The 20608-nt window shown below is 39.4% G+C and overlaps 1 protein-coding gene across 1 annotated transcript in view; it reads left to right on the forward strand.

The window, feature by feature from the left end:
• Positions 1–20608, forward strand: part of LOC124789376 (cell division cycle protein 27 homolog) — a 236177-nt gene that overhangs the window by 95388 nt on the left and 120181 nt on the right. The window contains exons 6-8 of the mRNA XM_047256709.1: positions 5043–5193; positions 9853–10035; positions 16375–16618. Of these exons, the coding sequence (XP_047112665.1) occupies positions 5043–5193; positions 9853–10035; positions 16375–16618 (578 nt within the window). The remainder of the gene's footprint in view (positions 1–5042; positions 5194–9852; positions 10036–16374; positions 16619–20608) is intronic.

The following is a 20608-nucleotide window of genomic DNA, read 5'->3' on the forward strand; positions in this document are numbered from 1 at the left end:
CTCTATATATATATATATATATATATATATATATATATATATATATATATATATATATATATATATATCCCCCCTCTCCCTCTCTAATAAATTTTCCAGTATTTTGAAACACTGTGTTTTATTCATTAGATCTTCCCATATTAAAAGTTCAGTAAACAAATGAACTTTGACAAATGCTTAAATGTGTGTGAAATCTTATGGGACTTAACTGCTAAGGTCATCAGTCCCTAAGCTTACACACTACTTAACCTAAATTATCCTAAGGACAAACACACACACCCATGCCCGGGGGAGGGCTCGAACCTCCGCTGGGACCAGCCACACAGTCCACGACTGCAGCGCCTTAGACCACTCGGCTAATCCCGTGCGGCGAACTTTGACAGTTGAGAGATTTGTTGCCCTTGTGATCAGTGTAATGTTTACTTGCTACAAGGCAAACAACATTTTGGTACAAGTTGTCAAATGGATTTGGTTATTACAGATGTTGAATTTATACAGTTTTCATGTCATTTAGCTTTGTTTTACAACTACAGCTACAGTTATATTCAACTTGAAACTTAAAAATAATTTGTAATTATTTCTGAATCATAATGGGTAAAAACTCATTAAATATTTTATGTGAAGAAATATTTACGTTACATCGTGCAGGCAACAAAGAAGCTGTGTGATTCAAAAATCTTATCACACAACAGCCCAAGTGCATAATAATTATATGTACACATTGGACACATGAAATTAATCTTGTTTCATCTTGCATTCTCTGACAGTTGGTAACAGTGATGATGAATGCAGTGTAACTCGTGGATAGTGCCGAACTCATAAACTGTATTTTTATGGGAAAAAGCTTCAGTGCTTCCCCATGGTACAGTAAAAGAACAGCACTTACTTTTCATTAGTAAAGTAAAACATAGAAAGTTTTTTAACCAGAATAATGTTGAACTAATTGTGCAACAGAAATTGCCACAATCACTTTAATTATGGCATAGACTACGCAAAACCTTGACTATTTGATAAACTAATGAAGACAAAATGTGGAAAAAATGCACAATAGGGTATTGGATGATTGATGCTTAAGGTATATGAAAATAGGTGACATCATAGGTGTATCAAAGAGTATGATGAATTTAATATCAAGAACTAACTATGAGAAAACTAATGTATTTAGCCGATTACGAGATGAGGTTTTTTCCCAAATTCCTCATTTGAAACATAAACTATTGCTGCTGAGGTTAAAATTTTTAAGGTGTTTAATAGAGAAAGTAGGGGTCGTCTTTTCATTGATAGATGAAGCTTTGGCTATTCAGGTCACATGCAGATTTATTTTGAAGGATTTGGAAAGTTTGGCCTGGGCAAATGGTACTTGCTTTTGAACAGGCTCATGATTTCCCCAATACACTGAAATGCTTGACACTGTGTAGATGTTGTTCAAACAGCCATATGACATTTGACCTGTGCAGCATGGGTGCAATGGATATGCAAGAAACTATGGACTAGCATTATGACTATCTATTTCTATGATTAAAATTTGACAATTTTGTGTGACACAGGAGGAAAAGCACCAAATTTTGCCATTTTACAAAATCTTGTTGTATTTGAACAGATTTGCAATAAAAATTCTCATACATGTACGGATACTGTGTGAAAACTTACATTAATGCTGCTCGTAAGTAAAAGTAACATTCAAAAGTGAAAAAAGGTTGTGCTTCAAAAAACAGTAACTGATTCTGAACTTGGATCAATATTTTATTTGATTATGATAGACTGTAAAGATTTACTAAGTGGGCTGCAAAAAAGAAATTTGGCTGTTTTCACTTATTAGAATACCAGATAAAAATGTTACCAGCTTTTATTCAGCTTTAGAACATGATGGTGACATTCAGATAAAACAAGAAGGAAAATTAATCCCGAATGAAATTTCTAACAAACAAAATAAATTGTATTAAGCTGTAATTGTGAGAATATATTAGTGACAACAAGACTCTTTGTGGAGGGTAGTACAAACAGACATCATTAGATGGAGGGATGAGCAAAGTTCGAGAATTGGACTGACTTGTGGTTGCAATCTGTTATTTATGTATTAGTTGCAATCTGTTATTTATGTATTAGTTGCCTTTATTACATATATTTTACATATATATTACATATAAGCATAGCACAACGGAAGGGTTGGAGGGGTGACAGGTGATACCAATTTGACTGAGAACTAGATGAGTGAGGGAGGGGAGTAGTGAGCGGGCAGCAAATCACATCATGTTGCCAACCATGGGAACCTATACCGTATACTTAGGATTTTTAGGAACATCTACTACTTTGAAACTGCAGTTTGCCTGACTGCATCCATATGTAGTTGAAATGACTTTAAAATTGGACAAATACTCAGCAATAGTATTCATTTCTGCAGGAGGCCATAAAGTTGTAGATGGGGGCAAATGGCATACTTCCATGTTTCATGCTATAGTGTTGTTGATGTTCATTGGGACATGACAGGATCAAAAGGGGGTATGCGAACTGTTGGTCCTATGCAGCCAATGAAAGAGTGGTGGGCAGATGATATGTTTGGAAGCAAGAGACATTGTAACATTCTCACATTAGTATAAAAGTGAAATTTGATATGTATTTGGATAAAAACAGCTGTGTTTTCAAGATTCCACAGTAGTCCAACCGCACAAATCCAACCATATTCAGAAGAAACGGCCAAATATTTATGACAATGAAGATATAAATTTCACAACTGTGCTATTAGGATGGTGATTAAAAGTAGTGATACCATAAATGACAGGATTATTAAATGAAAAATGTAGAAAAGGAAACAGTCCACAAATTAATGCAAACTGATTCTTCTTGTTTGTTTTATTTCTCCTTGCATTATCAAAATATAAAAAGTAAATGTCGTATATTTAGAATAGGCATAATGTTAACTTTTTAGGCAGATGTTGTGTGTCAATAAAACTGTTTGTAAGTTTGATGAGTCAAAATATGTTAAAAATAAATTTTTCTCAAGAAGCCTCTTGGAGGGGAAAAAAGGGGGGGGCATCTTATAATCAGGGTCATCTTGTTCTCAGGTAAATATGGTATATGCAGGTAAATACAGTATGTGCAAGATGAGTACTGCATCTGCAATTGTGAATATCAGTTTTTCTAAAAAGAAAATAATGGAGTTTTGCTGATATGGATGAGAGATGCACCCTCGTCTTCATGCTATTAATGAAATGGCAACAGTAGTGAGTAGAAGGCAGTGCTTGTTCACGAAAAAAAGGTGAAGTGTAATTCGTGTGCCCGATAGGAAGGCCAGCGTTTTCTCAGATGTGAATGGATTTACCTTATTCAGTATTTTGCAATGTTTAAAACAGTAACTTACAAATACAGCCCAAATTTTTCTGGAATAAGTGGCTAATAAATAATGAGGGAAAAACTGTGGAGTGCAAAAGAAAAAGCCTCTTTTGTCAGAAAAATACTTGTGTGTGCAAAATATGCTTTTGCAATGTGGAAAACTGCTTTGAAGTATGAATTGTTCAAAGATGACCTCTAGTCACCTGACTAGATTCCCTCTGACTTTCCTTATTAAGGCCAAAGATATTTGTGAATGAAGAAAAAAAGTGTCAGATGAAGAGGTCATAAGAGCTGTGTGTGAACATTTTACTGACCTCACAGAATTGCCCTTCATGATTTGAAGCTACTAATTGAGAAAACACCAAAGTGCATTGATCTCAAAATCAAATGATGGAAAATCCAGGAAGGAATGTAACAATATTAGAGAAGGAAAGTTGCTGCTCACTGTATAGTGGAGATGCTGACAATAGACACACGTACACCAACACACACAAACTCACGTAGCTCGCATACATGACTGTGGTTTCAGCTGTCCAAGGTTGCAGGTGTGTGTGTGTGTGTGTGTGTGTGTGTGTGTGTGTGGGCGCGCGCACGCGTGTGTGTGCGCGCGTGCACATTGTTGACAAAGACCTTAATGGCTGAAAGCTGTAATTGTGTGAATCTTTCCGCATCTCTGTTATATGGTGAGTAGCAACTTTCCTTTTCTAATATTGATCTCAAAATCAGCTGTTTTCTGCCAGGATAAAAACATTTCAATGTGCCTTTGTGACCAATATAATCCACATTTTGTCTGTCTTCCAAGGAAATTAACGATGACAATGAAAATAGAATATTTCTTTTTAATGCATTCTTTTCACCAAACCATTGTAAAATAACTGTTTATCCTCCTGTAAGAGAATATTTTGGGAAGTGTTGTCTGTAGTAATGTGTGCATTTTGGTGACACTAAAGATGTGTTTTCATAAAATGAAATAATATATTATTTGCGTTCATGTTATTTGTAACTTCCTCCTTCATTCAGGGAGCAGTGGAATTAAACTAAGAATACTAAATCTGTAACTAAAAATGTGATGCTAAATCCAGAAAGAAATATAAATATCTGTATCATCTCACTGGAAAGTCTGAGGAATTAAACTAAGAATACTAAGAATACTAAGAATACTAATTAAACTAAGAATACTAAATCTGTAACTAAAAATGTGATGCTAAATCCAGAAAGAAATATAAATATCTGTATCATCTCACTGGAAAGTCTGAGATGGAGTAACAATTATGAAAAGGATAGATGGCTTATCATCACACAGAGGAGGTACTGAGTTGCAGACAGGCACAATGAAAAGACTGCTAAACATTTAAGCTTTTTGATAAAAAAAGTCCTTCTTAGGGAATAGAGAACACACACACACACACACACACACACACGCGCGCGTCTTGGAAACTGATTGACGTTTTCTATGTTCTTGTCTTCTGTGCATTGCCTCCTTTGTTAGGTCTTCTAACATGTTTCAAAAAAGGTTTGATATTAAGATATTCACATGTATAGTTGGACATTTTAGACAATTCACACTATGTTATAGAAATTCCTTGCTCTTGTCTTACGAAAATAACAGTACAGTTTCTTTGAGTTTTTTTGAAAATAAAACAAGAATTAATTATGATTATTCAAGTCTCTGAAAAAGATTCTGGACTGTACATCTTGCTTTATTGTTTCAGTTTTGGCACTCTGTCGTTTGAGTCAGCAAATAATGATACGTATCAGATGTCTTACTTCTCACCATCGTTGCTCCCTGCAACAACTCTTACTGAAGCGAATGATCAGAAGAGTCTTGCCAAACGCGTGAGCAACCTGCGTGCCCATGTAGGGGTATGTTTATCATATTAATTACTTATTATGTAACTGCAGCACAGAGGATATTAAATACTGTACAGCTGGAGAGTATTGTTGGAAGAGTTTCATTTGCGCAACATGGTGTGTGGTAAGATTCAGTAAGTGACCTGCAGGTCTCAATATTTATGTAAATTTTTGTATTTATAAAGTTTAACTTTGAAGCTGCTGTGGTTGCAAATAAAATGCTGTGTCCAAAAAATGAAATTGGTTCCTCCCTGTTTACTTTAAAAATAAGACTGAGACAGCTGCTTTATTAGGAAAATGTAGTCTTATTATTTCTGTATTTAATTGATAATGATATGACAGCTTCATGTACAGGGTGTTTCACAATTCCTATTAAAGGCTTCTAGAGGTTGTGGTGGGAACTTGGTAATAAAGTTTTGATAAGGAACCTATGTCCAGAAGTGTACCGTTTGGATATAAAATAAGCTTGAAAATCTGATCACTCAAAAAATTACCTACTCCATGGTATGTGCATAAACTGAGAAGAAGGTGCTGTCATCAGTCCGTAGACATAATGTACCCTCTGTTTACAGTCACTGCATCAGCATTCTGCTCACGTGACTTCATTATTGAGAAGTAAGAAAGACCAAGATGGATGAATGCACGTTGAAGAGTACACAGAGGAGTAATTTCATGTGAATTCACCCAGTGGCCGTTGCCCTTATATCACACATTTTTCTGAAAATTTGGTGTAAGAATGTACATAATGAGTTATGGTTAAAATATTTTTTCTGGAATTTTTTGGCCAAAATTGTAATTAGGAGACCATTTTGAAATGGGGGGCCCCTTTTACCAAGAATCAATTTTATTGAATTTGGTGTCGATGGAAAGTAAAAGAATAGAGCTGTAATAAAAAACAATTACTAAATTGCTGTGTCTGAGCAATAAATGTTTGAAAATTTGTAATTAATGTAATTTCTCACCATTTTTTGCAAATTTCAGGAATTTTTTTTTCAGCAGAATCACAAGTTTCAGCTTCTGAATTTTTGTTTCAAATAATTCCTACTGCCATACTTTTCAACATAAAAAGAATAATCAAAAGGGTGTTTGTCCTCTGTTGTTAGATCATATACTTTTTCAATAGTGCTGTAATAATTAATTGCTTCAAATAGCTAATCAACAATACAAACACAGGTTGTGTGTGTTAGGTTTTCGTGTGTCTGTGCACTTTATGTATCTGAAGGACTTTTTTCGTCTTGATTTTGTTCTTCTTACATAAGCAGCCATTCTGTCTGGTAATTAGAGAACAAGAAAAAGTTTCAAACCATCCAGTTCTTTTCTGCGTCATGTGTCTGAAGAAACTGGTAGTGCTGAATGTACAGACTGTAATATTTTAATGCAAAAACTTAAAGAGCAGTTCAGCAGAAGTTATGTTAAAGAGAAATTACAAATACTTACCTTAGCACCAGCTTTTTGGAGTAAAGAAAAAATCCAAATTTTTTTTAACACTACCGAATACATGGTAAAGAAATCGAGGGTATTGCTAAAAGATGATGCTATTTTGTCAAAAGGGAGTTATAAAGTGGGAAACGGAATAGGTAAGAATGTGGAAATACGTGTCCAGAATTTTTTACTGCGAAGATGATATAAGTTGCATTTCTGCTAATAAAAAAGACTCTGTCTGTCCCTTCAGAAAATGGCAGAAGAGTGTATAAGACAAAAAGACTAATTTTACATAATCTGAAAGATGTATATGTAGCTTTCAGAGAAAAATACCCTGAAGATAAAATTGGTTTTAATAAATTTTGTGAACTTAGGCCAAAAGAATGTGTTGCTGTAAACAGTCGTGTAATACATAACATATCTGTATGCATGTATCACCAAAATGTAAAACTGTTAATGCATGCTGCAAATGTGAAAGAACTGTACACTGATCTTGTACAGAAACATGTTTGCAATCTGGAAAATGAGGAGGGCATGCTGCATTGCTGTTCTTGGTGTCCTGATGAATATGAACTGCGCAATTTTTAAATGGAGCTGGAGTCCGTACAAGATTGTGAAAATGTTGTATTCAAGCAGTGGATGCAAACTGATCGACCTACACTGGAGACAGTAATGAAGACGATCGATGAATTTGTAGAGTATCTCGTGCAAAAACTTCAAAACTTAACACATCATTATGTATCAAAATCTCAAGAGTCACTACTTCTTATCAAGCAAAGAAACCCTCTCTGCTACTACAAGCATCATCATATTGGATTTTGCAGAGAACTATATCTGTTTGCTTCGGGATGCTGCACAAGGATTTTACTGGTAGAACATTCAAGTCACCCTTCATCCTTTTGTGGTGTACTTTAAAACAGACAATTGCATTAGGTCAATGTCATGGCGTTGTATAAGTGACTGTGTGCAGCATGATACAAACACATTTTATGTTTTCCAGAAAACTGCTCTCACTTATGTATTGGAACAATTACCACACATCCACCACTTCAGTGATGGCAGTTCTGCACAATACAAAAACTTTAAGAATTTTTTAAATTTGTGCCATCACAGCAAGATTATGGAGTAACTGCAGAATGGAATTTTTTTGCCACTAGTCATGGCAAAAATGCATGTGATAGAGTTGGTGGTACTATTAAACGTTTAGCAACAAGAGCAAGTTTACAGCGTCCATATGACAGTCACATTTTAAGTCCAAAAGATCTGTTTATATTTGCCAAAACTTACGTTCCAGGAATAGAAACCTTTTATGTTACAACAGAGGAGATAACAAAGTTCACAAACATGTTACAAAAACAACATGAGGCTGGTTCTACCATTCCTGGGACAAGAGTAAATCACTTTTTCAAACCACTGAATGAAAACATGTTGTTGATGAAGAGTGTTTTGTTATCTACTAAATTCATTCAAGTTTCTCATGGAATTCTAAACACTGCCTCTAACACAATTAAAGAAGAAACATTTGTTGCAGCTATCTCTGATAACCAGTGGTGGCTTAGAAAAATTCTAGAGATAAGTGAAGAACACAGAGATGCAAAAGTCAAGTTCATGACTCCAAGTGGCCCTTCCTCAAGTTATTCGTGGCCACTTCACACTGATGTTTGCTGGATACCTTATGAAAACATTTTAATGACTTTGACTGCTCCTAGTACAAGCACAAGTACTGGTCGTTTATATACTCTTGAATCAGACATAATATTGTCCATTGAAAACTTGTTCGACAGAATCAATGCTTTTTAGAATTGTATGAATGTGTTTTATAAGAACTGATCATCATTTGTGACCACTGGGTAAGAGTCACAAAATGAAACGTGTATATTATTATTTTTGTTCTTCTGTTTTAAATGATTAAACAAAACAAATACCCTTCTGATTTATTGATGTTGAAATGTATGACAATAGGAATTCTTTGATACAAAATTTAAAATGGTGCACTGTTGCAGCATTTTTATAGTTTAGTGATATAGTTGGTCCTTTTATCTTTCTAATGACACCAAATTGAATAAAATTGATTTATAAATAAGGGAGTTATAGTATTTAAAAACTTTCAACCTACCTTTCGCGCTGACGTCAGATGGAGAAAATGCTAGACATTTCAAAATAGCCCCCTTTCTACAGTTTTGATCTAAAAAATCCAAAAAAAATTATTTTATCACTTTCTATTTATGTACTTTCTTACACCAAATTTTTACAAATATCTGTGACATGATTTCAATGAGATTTCTTTATTTTGGGTGATTTTAAATGAAATGAGCCAGAGGTGTTGATCATTTTCAGTAAAGCTGGACTAATGGGAGAGCTTCACAACACTTGTATTGATGACGTTTGCAGTACCCTCAGTCCTTCATATACAATTTTTGTCTGAATACAACGTCTGTGAGAAACTAAAACTTATGCAGGTGGGAGGCTGGACTGTGGCGCTCATGGAATACGCCATACTGTCAGCTTTGAAGAAGACATCCTATATCAAACAATGGAAAATCTAGTGTGGAATATAACAATAGTATGAAAAAGAGAGATAGGGTAGATGCCGAGTCGCAAATAGGCACAACAAAAAGACTGTTACAAAATGAGCTTTCAACCAACAAGTCTTTTTTTGAAAAAGGAACACACACACACACACACACACACACACACACACACACACACTTGGTGTGTGGGCTGAAACAGGGTTCACTCTTGACTCAAGAGACAAATTGCTGAACAACTAGAATGAGAAGTAACTATTCCAAGGTCAGGAAATACGATGGCAACTGGAATGGTGCCTTCACACCACGTTCAAATGATGCCCAACGGTATAGGATGATAAGCGAGCAGTTGGTGTCGTGTGGTTCTCTGGCTGTGATTGCAGAAAGACTTTTATATATTACGTGTAAACTTTTAACCTATTGGCAATAAATGAGATACAGTGTGTAATTGTATCTGCAGCAATTTGTTGTAAACGTGTGATATGTGTATTCTTTGTACAAGAACAGAAGAAATTACTGGCCAAGAAGACTCTATGTGCTGAATGTATTTAAACATAACCAGTTTTTATTGAATTTACTTTATGTCCTTTATTAGTATTGTTTCTAATTTTTGGAAGTTAAAAAATTAAAGTTCTAGAATACATTGTTCTATTCCTTGTTTTCTAAATTTTAGGAAGAACATGAAAGTTTTTGTATTCATTATAAGTTATATTTGTTTCAGCAATTGATTAGTCGGAAGGAGACACCTCTCCAGCAAAGTAAACCAGTCTTCAGTCAGTCTGGGAATACAAGCAATGCGTCAAACATTGTCGCAGCAACGAGTCCAACTGTTGCATCTGCTCTTCAACCGGGTCAGAATGTGCGAAGGAGTTCCAGACTATTTAGTAATAGCTACTCTGTAAAGGTAATTAACCAATTAGATAATTTTGAAAATTATGCACTTCCACAAAACTTTAAGTAGAAATTATTTAACCTTATTGATTGCTTAGCAAATACATGAGTGCCATGATAATTGCTGTAGAATTGAAAACATTTGCACACTGTACTGTTCTAACAAAATGGTTTCAGCTTGAGAATTCTGATAAAGCTTACGATGTAGGATAGCATTTTTGTTTCTGATTGAAAGAAGTGCATGTCATATTCATTTTAGCACTTGGGGTACATTTGTTGTTATGCTTCTAGAAGAGTGAGTCACCTAAAGAAAACTGCTGTGTTTCAGTTGAATCTATCCAGTATTTAAAGTGCAATGATGTAATAGAACAACTTAGTGCAGTATCATGTAACACTATGAAGTGATTGCAGCTGTAAATGTAAAACAATGCACATAAATAGATTAAAAGACCTAGTACTGTTTGTTTATATTTTTGCTGGTAATAGGAAGCAGTAATAACAATGAAATACCTTGGAATAACCATCCCTTGTGACCTGAATAGGACTCACCTCATGAAACTAACTGTACAAAAAGAAGCATAATTAATGCAGGAAAAAAGTGGCAGTGTGTCCTGTAACCTACCAGCCTGTTTCCCCTTCCTGCACACATGCTCCCATTCCCCCCACCTGCACTGCCCTATCACTCTTCCCAATCTGCTTCTTTTATGTCTATCCCACACCAGCACTCTCTTTCCGTCTCCCTCCTGCATATGCACTCCTGTACCCCCAACACACACACACTCTTGTACCCCATCCCACACATGTACACCCTCACTCATACATGCACTCTCTCGCACACTCCCCTCCACACGTGTGCTCCCTCACACCTCTCAGACATGAGCACTCAATTGCAGCACACTACAACACCTGCACTCCCTCACTCACCTGCAAACACACCATTGCAAACTGCACACTCCTCTGTACTCAGTCATTCAGGTGCACTCTTGCACAACCCCCTCAGTCTTCCACTCTCGTGCTTCCTTGTCCTACCTGCTCTCTTACACCCACATCAGATGTGCACTCTCCTGGCACCACTCCAGTCCCGTCCACCATCCTACCTGCACGAACATGCACCTGCCTCCGATAACTGCAGTGTCTGTGTGCTCCCCTTGCCCCTCAACACCATTTATATATCACAATTTTTTTCTTTAAGTAACATATAGTGGAGATGTATCGGATTCGTCAGTGCTTTCAAAATGAAATGCTATGACTGAAATACTGGAATAGTTGAACAGTTTGTCAAGAAAAGTACACTTAAGTTATTACTCCATACACATTAGTTACTACCTCTCCATGTTACCACTATTCAGCCTTAACCATTATCTAATTTTTCTGGATAAGTTGACTAATCACTCTTCTTAAAATTCTGCTGCTGGACATTGTAGCATCTTAAAGTTGGAACCAAGTTCTTCATGTGCATGGAAACATGAACATTACTTGGATCCAAGCATGAATTCTAGGGAAGATGTTCAGAAACATCTGTCTTGAACTTCTTACAATAATTCTTAGGTCAAACAGTGCATGAGTGTACTGCCAGTTCATTAGTGTCTAACGGGCAAAATATTTCGGTGATCAGACATGTCACCACTGTCAGGTGTGCTGACGAACTCAGCTCCTGAGTGCACGCAGCCAAGTAATACCCCTGTGACTATGAGCTGCTCTGTCCGTGGCCACGTGCCTGCGGTCGTAGACACACTAGTGTTGATCCAAGTTCTTTGTTCATCCCAATCACCAGAGTGTTTTGTTTCCTGAGATTCTTCTTAATTAAGCTCAGTGCTGGTTCCCATGCTTTGCTAAGATTATAGATGCAATATCTGTTGATGAGATCATCTCTGGTGCAAATTTTAAGGCCCCTCTAACGACATTGTACCAGTATTTTGAAGACAGTGTCAAGATCCTGGTATGTTTGTACTCACATTTGTACTTCATCATGTGATTCTCAAACAGCACCCTGCGACCACTGACTGGTTGGGATACAGCAGTTGAATGTGCCTCTGATATTCTTAGAAACGATCTTTGACAGTGCGCGCACTCTGTGCAGTACATGTCTTCCCACACTGACATGGAATCTGGTATACGTAGTGATGGGGACAACCAACTGTTTTCAACAACCGAGTGGTCAGTTGATTGTTTTTTCCGTCACTCAGTTTTTTCAGTCTAATGAAGCAACAGAAAATAGTCTCTGTGGCCATATCAACTATATGAATGTTTTCACTCACTCATGTGGTTTGAGTGGTTTCATTCAATGTGAGACAACTGACTGACCCATAGTTCTTCAGGTACACAAGCTATATGAATGTTCTCTCTCTCTCTCTCTCTCTCTCTCTCTCTCTCTCTCTCTCTCTCGGGGGGGTATAGTGATTTCACTCCCATACTTTTTCACACTTTTCTGTGGGAGGAGAGTCATTGGGGTGGACGTGTGGCACCACTGCCATAGCCACTTCATGCTGCTGCTAGAGTCAGGGTTGCAGTCGACACGAGAAGGTGCCACTGTGGCTGCGGCGAGCACAGCACAGCGCAGCGCAGCATTGCCGGGACCTGTGCTAGTGGTGACTGGCCTCAGCGCCACCTCCTCGCCCTGGCTGCCAACCCTGGCCATGGCAGCAGTAAGACGCTGATGTGGAGCATTCGGGATGCTCAGAGGCATTTTCCACTTGAAACTCAGTCAGTACACAAAACACAAACGGATTGTGCCAACTGTTTTCATTTGGTTGCCCCCGCGACCAATTTACCTAAAAAGAAATGAACGTATAATAATGTAACTGATACGTAAAGTTGCTACTGACTGATTTACTTGTTATCCTTGTAGTTGCTCATATACATAGACTGGTTTCATTCAAAAGAATGAATGAATAATTCAACCAATATGTAAAGCTACAATTGAATGAGTTGATTGTTTTCCAACAACCGACTGAATCTATTGTTTTCATTCAGTTGTCCACAACACTAGGTATACGTTTGTCTTACGCAAACCAGGATCGTCTTTGATGCTTCCCAGTAATGCTTGTGTTTTATTGGACAGGCAAAAGACAGTTTTTACTCAGTATGTCAGATTTTTCCCAGTAGTGCACCAGTGTACAGTATAAAGGCAGGCTTGCCCCTCCTCTATGACTTCTTACATCTCCACACATTGTACGGTTGTGGTGGGGTGGAGAGCACGCTTCATTTGTCATTCTGGGTACCATTCTTCTTTGGAATAAAGTTGTGAGTGTTAGAGTTCTTTGTGCAGACACTCTGCATCTGAAATGGTGAGTGCCCTCTGTGGTAATGTGTTGGACACTATGAAATGGCTGTACACTTGTGGACTGTTCGCTCAACAAATATGCTGAGAGAAACTGAAGAACCATGGAATAATTCTTAGGTTTGTAGGGTAGTGTGTGACTGAGTATTGCCAGATGGATGGCCACTTCTGTCATGATGAACATTTGGAACATTCGTCTTTCAACCTTTAATGGCACACCACTTTCATTCAGTCTCCCCCCTCTGTCAGTCTCCCCCCTCTGTCAGTCTCCCCCCTCTGTCAGTCTCCCCCCTCTGTCAGTCTCCCCCCTCTGTCAGTCTCCCCCCTCTGTCAGTCTCCCCCCTCTGTCAGTCTCCCCCCTCTGTCAGTCTCCCCCCTCTGTCAGTCTCCCCCCTCTGTCAGTCTCCCCCCTCTGTCAGTCTCCCCCCTCTGTCAGTCTCCCCCCTCTGTCAGTCTCCCCCCTCTGTCAGTCTCCCCCCTCTGTCAGTCTCCCCCCTCTGTCAGTCTCCCCCCTCTGTCAGTCTCCCCCCTCTGTCAGTCTCCCCCCTCTGTCAGTCTCCCCCCTCTGTCAGTCTCCCCCCTCTGTCAGTCTCCCCCCTCTGGCTGTCTCCCCCCTCTGTCTGTCTGTCTCCCCCCCTCTGTCTGTCTGTCTCCCCCCCCCTCTGTCTGTCTGTCTGTCTCCCCCCCCCCTCTGTCTGTCTGTCTGTCTCCCCCCCCCTCTGTCTGTCTGTCTGTCTCCCCCCCCTCTGTCTGTCTGTCTGTCTGTCTCCCCCCTCTGTCTGCCTGTCTGTCTGTCTCCCCCCTCTGTCTGCCTGTCTGTCTGTCTCCCCCCTCTGTCTGCCTGTCTGTCTGTCTCCCCCCTCTGTCTGCCTGTCTGTCTGTCTCCCCCCCTCTGTCTGTCTGTCTGTCTGTCTCCCCCCCTCTGTCTGTCTCCCCCCCTCTGTCTGTCTCCCCCCTCTGTCTGTCTGTCTGTCTGTCTCCCCCGCTCTGTCTGTCTCCCCCCCTCTGTCTGTCTGTCTGTCTGTCTCCCCCGCTCTGTCTGTCTCCCCCCCTCTGTCTGTCTGTCTGTCTGTCTCCCCCCTCTGTCTGTCTGTCTGTCTGTCTGTCTCCCCCCTGTCTGTCTGTCTGTCTGTCTCCCCCGCTCTGTCTGTCTGTCTCCCCCGCTCTGTCTGTCTGTCTGTCTGTCTCCCCCGCTCTGTCTGTCTGTCTGTCTGTCTCCCCCGCTCTGTCTGTCTGTCTGTCTGTCTCCCCCGCTCTGTCTGTCTGTCTCCCCCGCTCTGTCTGTCTGTCTGTCTGTCTGTCTCCCCCGCTCTGTCTGTCTGTCTGTCTGTCTGTCTGTCTGTCTCCCCCGCTCTGTCTGTCTGTCTGTCTGTCTCCCCCGCTCTGTCTGTCTCCCCCGCTCTGTCTGTCTGTCTGTCTGTCTGTCTGTCTGTCTCCCCCGCTCTGTCTGTCTGTCTGTCTGTCTGTCTCCCCCGCTCTGTCTGTCTGTCTCCCCCGCTCTGTCTGTCTGTCTCCCCCGCTCTGTCTGTCTGTCTCCCCCGCTCTGTCTGTCTGTCTCCCCCGCTCTGTCTGTCTGTCTCCCCCGCTCTGTCTGTCTGTCTCCCCCGCTCTGTCTGTCTGTCTCCCCCGCTCTGTCTGTCTGTCTCCCCCGCTCTGTCTGTCTGTCTCCCCCGCTCTGTCTGTCTGTCTCCCCCGCTCTGTCTGTCTGTCTCCCCCGCTCTGTCTGTCTGTCTCCCCCGCTCTGTCTGTCTGTCTCCCCCGCTCTGTCTGTCTGTCTCCCCCGCTCTGTCTGTCTGTCTCCCCCGCTCTGTCTGTCTGTCTCCCCCGCTCTGTCTGTCTGTCTCCCCCGCTCTGTCTGTCTGTCTCCCCCGCTCTGTCTGTCTGTCTCCCCCGCTCTGTCTGTCTGTCTCCCCCGCTCTGTCTGTCTGTCTCCCCCGCTCTGTCTGTCTGTCTCCCCCGCTCTGTCTGTCTGTCTCCCCCGCTCTGTCTGTCTGTCTCCCCCGCTCTGTCTGTCTGTCTCCCCCGCTCTGTCTGTCTGTCTCCCCCGCTCTGTCTGTCTGTCTCCCCCGCTCTGTCTGTCTGTCTCCCCCGCTCTGTCTGTCTGTCTCCCCCGCTCTGTCTGTCTGTCTCCCCCGCTCTGTCTGTCTGTCTCCCCCGCTCTGTCTGTCTGTCTGTCTGTCTCCCCCGCTCTGTCTGTCTGTCTGTCTGTCTCCCCCGCTCTGTCTGTCTGTCTGTCTGTCTGTCTGTCTCCCCCGCTCTGTCTGTCTGTCTGTCTGTCTGTCTGTCTCCCCCGCTCTGTCTGTCTGTCTGTCTGTCTGTCTGTCTCCCCCGCTCTGTCTGTCTGTCTGTCTGTCTGTCTCCCCCGCTCTGTCTGTCTGTCTGTCTGTCTGTCTCCCCCGCTCTGTCTGTCTGTCTGTCTGTCTGTCTCCCCCGCTCTGTCTGTCTGTCTGTCTGTCTGTCTCCCCCGCTCTGTCTGTCTGTCTGTCTGTCTGTCTCCCCCGCTCTGTCTGTCTGTCTGTCTCCCCCCCCCTTACAACTTCTGGCCCCTTTACCTCTCCCCCCCCCCCCTTAACCTATAAAAAGAAAAGATGAGAGGTTACTAATTCCTGGTATTGTAGCTTTGAGAAGGCAGTTTGTGATCAGAACGGTTTAATTATGATGTGGCATATTACAGCTGTGCTGTTAGAATATTTCATTCATTCACTCTTTAGTGATGAATTGTCCTTTTAAGTCTGTCAATATCTCTAAATTAATTTATCCTTCTTCCAGTAAATTAATCACCTAAAGGAAGAAATTGAGGTCATTCTGAAAATTCAGAACACACACATTTGAAAGTATACATAAATTTCTTGTTCACGACTTATAATTTTTGGTATCAAAATATGTCACCTTTTTGGTGATAACATTGTGTGTTTGTACTATTTGGCAAAGATGCCAAGTATTAGTATAAATTTGCTGTAAGTTAGAATAATGCAATGTTCTTATAAGGAGTTTAATATGTTAACCTTTAATTATTTTGCAGATTTGTCTGTGGAATGTTCTTTTTCTCATAACGTGCAATTTTATTTTTAGGAGAATAACAAGAGTCCTAATAGAACAAAATTTGTAACGCCGAAATCACCCTCGAGGAAAACAAAGTCTCGAATAGCAAAGGCAAATCTAAACAAAACTAGTTTTAGTGACATGAATGAACGAAATCGCAGTGAAAAGGAGAGGCAAGAAACAATCACATCGTCTGATAATAAATTAATTAGTAATAGTATATATGGATATAATTCTACTCAGCAAGTCTTCCAGCTTCAAAAGCAATCTGCAGGCAAGTGCATGGAGTTTCCTTCCAGATTTTGGTATCCAATGATGGTTTATATAATAAATTTTCATTAATCTGTGTGAAACTGTGATGTGTGCATAACACTTCGGAGATAGGCCACTTAGAAGATTATTGGACTGAGGAAACCGGCCGCTTATATATATATATATATATATATATGTGTGTGTGTGTGTGTGTGTGTGTGTGTGTGTGTGTGTGTGTGTGTGTGTGTGTGTGTGTGTGAGGATTACCAGCACATTTGAAATTGATGTGTCTTCAAAAGTAATACACACTGAAAGGGCCAAGCTCCAAGATTATTTTACACATTTACTTTAGTTCTTTGATAGATTACATGGCAGATGACAAAAAGTATAATTATCTTCCCAAGAAAAAAAATACAAGTTGAGTTACTGAACAGTTTCTTGCTCTTGAGCTTCCAAAATTCATTGCACACTCAGTAAACTTGAACTATTTGTAGCAGAATTACAGCAACCTGTGAAACACAAGTGTGCTCACAAAATTACATTAATACAATCATATTGGCCCAGCCATTGACGATAGTCACTGTTATGTTCACTAATTTTTCTTTTGAAATAATTCTATAAATTTGCAGCGGAAGGCAGCACCAGTCGCGGGGGCAGGTCACAAGATGTCCATATATTGTTCTCAAACGAAATAGGTGGCTGGTGTGTCAAGAAAATCACGGTCTGATCAATACTCAGGCACAGTCGTCTTAACACAAAGCTGTGGCCCGAGTCTGGTCTCCAAAGCTTTAAGCAGCAGCAGCAGTAGCAGCAACAACAACCTGTTCTTGTACCACATTTTCTCAGTATTTCAGTTTGTAGTTATCAATGTCTTGGCTAGTAAACAGCATTATTCAGTATCTGTTTATCTTGTCCCGGTGAAATCATTCTGTATGTAAATGCTTTAAATTTCCTTTTTTTTAAAATACTGAACCTGTTTAATAGGAATGTCACTTGAGCTGATATCAACAAAATATTTCAGTAACTGATCGATCAAATCGTATCACTAATTGGAATGTAGCTACCAGGACATTCACTTTTTAAATGCTGCATAGTAAACTGATATCAAATCAGATTTTTCAGTATGTAACTCATAGTGAGCCTCTTAACTACAAATACGCTATGTTTGTAGAGATTGCAGGAAAATAGCATAAATGTTTCATCTGCAAGTTTTCAAACTGAATAGCTTGAGAGTTTCAGAATGCAAAAGTGTCAAAGTCACTGTTTAATTCCAGGAACAACATTCCTTATAAATGCATTGTTACAAAATTCTATATATTTGATGTGAGGGGTTTGTTCAATGTGTTATGTCAAAGTCTATTGATGCCCCTTCAGGATCATGATAAGCAGTAAACTACTTTCAGGTAGTGGTGATATTTAAATTAGTAGGGAGCATTGAATCAATGTGAAAACCTTGTTATCCAAGTGTTTTTCTATTGTTTGCGGTGTACTATATTAACAGGGCAGGGCTGAGAAAGCAGAAATGTGTAACCACTACTGTAAAATGCAATGGAGATTTGGTTTATTGTAATTTTGGAATACAGAATCCATGAAATGACTGAAATAGATATACAGAAATTTTTGTCAAATGTTAAGACACGTAACTGTAAGGTTATTTGGAAAAACTAAAATGTAAATATGTTACAAAGACAAAGGACCACTATGTTGCAATCTTAACTAGCAGGTAGTTTGATCTTATCTTAAATATCTATAATTTTAAATGATTGTGGTGGTGCCTCGTGTCCGCAAAATGTAGTATATTTTGTTATGGGAGGAACATACTAGTAAGTACCAGTATTGCTGGTTACTTTCTTGTCCATTTTTCTTTCTTAATTGTTACAGTTGAATTTTCTCACTTCAATACATTACTTCGTGTAAGTGATACAAGTAAAACAAAATAATTCTATTACATAGGTAAAACCTGGAGACATGCAACCTGCTCAAACATGGCAAACATCTTTTGTTTTACTGTTGGTTTATAAGTTTTAATTTGACATAATTGAATGCTTTTTAGTCTACTCGTAACATCAGAGTCATGCTAGACACAGGTAGTCTTACCACCCTTTCATGGTGAGTTATTCAAATTTGTGTAGCAATTTTCAAGTACTTATGCATCTATTAATAATCTCTACTAGCATAAACTAACAATCCCAAGTATTTTCTTAATGCTTCTGGAAACTCAGTTTCTGTTGTGATTACTTGTAGCCTGCGTGTCTTATTAATGCTGGTCATTCTTAAATTTGATGACGAATTGTATCACCGACTACTTACTTCCTCTGGAAGATTTGGAGGTCTTAAGTTATACTTAACGGCTTTGTAAATTGTGTGAACAGTCCTAGATTCCTGTTAAATGCAGTCGCATATACTCATATTGCAGTGATCAGCATGTCAAACTGACATGCAGAGGACTCATGTTCAGTTCCTGGTATTGCTAGGGATTTTTCTTTGGTGAAAAGACTGGCTCCTCTCTGCTTAGTGATACGGATTTAGAAACTACTTAAATTAGAAGTAGCAGCTTCAATGCCCAGAAGGTAACAGTGGCGAGGAGAGGGGGATAATGACCCTGTGCTCTTCCGGGCCACTTCCAGATGCTGTCATGTGACAGAGAATGGCACAGTGGCAGTCCTGCGGGCACAATTGGAGAGATTTTAACTATAGACACAACTGAGGGTAGTGCAAGGGCAGAGGCATAATATTATATGTGCTTTCATATTCTACTTAAAATGTTTTTTTAATGTAAGTGTAAAATTTTGTATGTCTAGTTGTGAAACTTCCAGTAAATTGAAGATGAGTTTCAGACTAAGTTTTTGAATGTTCTTTAGTAAGCTAATTCTCCAGTATGTAGATATCCTTTCTTATGTTGCACACTGGAAAGTGCTGTTTTCATCTCAGGGTTCCCCTAGGAAACCTCCTTTTTGCAGAAAGGGGGGGGGGGTGGAGGAGGAGGAGGAGGAGGAGGAGGAGGAGGAGGAGATGATTAGTAGTGCCAAATGATTACGACATATTACAAAGACAGTGTGCTCAATAGGTCTATAGTGATACTATCATCAATGATGTGGAACATACCACAGAAGTAAAAGTATTTATTACATATTAAGAAAAGAGCTGATGTGGTAATGCTAATGCTTCTTTCATAAGTTAAACTGAGTAATTTATACATATTTTCACTGATAAAGTAATGTAAATTGTATCAAGTAAGTAAATTGTTCTTATTTTTGTGCCTTTAAAGTTCAGATTAGCTTGGTTGCAAGTCCAACTCGAAATTTTCCTATAAATTGGGTCTTCTCCAGACCATGTGTCTTTGAATTGTACAATTCATTGTTGTTAAGATCAAAACATTCATAAAAAGTCTTTAGTTGGTTAACAAGAAATTATTACATTACAGTGCTATGTTGCCAAGAGCATATTGTCTTCAGACAGTGTTAAGAGTCTATTAAAGTATCCTGAGCTGCTGCTACTACAATTTACTCCGCCATAGTGCTGAAAATCTGCCCCCCCCCCCCCCCATCTGCCGTAGTTTCTCGTTGGGCATAGTCAATACTTGAGGACAATATCATAGTGAAGTGAGTTGATGGTAAAAATAAATTATTTTTAGACATTTGAGGAGGTGAAAAATGTGGGTGATTTTCACGCTTATAGTAAGATTTTAGTGCTTTTCACAAAACACCAGAAAAACCCCTTTCTATGTTATCGACTTAGAAAATAAAGATATTCCTTACATTAATAATATGTATTGTGACAATGAATGTTGCGTTAAATAGTGAAGAGATAGGAGTGGCACATACACAAAGCAAAAGTTGTACGAATGTAAGACATTACACGATAAATTATTTCCTGTACCTTTGTTTTATTTGCACATGACAAACTCATTTGTGTGTCATGTATGTAATAATAGATTAGGATTGTTTTGTTATGACTGCGTCATATATTTTAATGTTCTGCTACGTTTAATAATTAATGTTGTGTGTTTATT

The sequence above is a fragment of the Schistocerca piceifrons genome, chromosome 3 (assembly GCF_021461385.2).
Source record: "Schistocerca piceifrons isolate TAMUIC-IGC-003096 chromosome 3, iqSchPice1.1, whole genome shotgun sequence".
NCBI lineage: Eukaryota > Metazoa > Arthropoda > Insecta > Orthoptera > Acrididae > Schistocerca > Schistocerca piceifrons.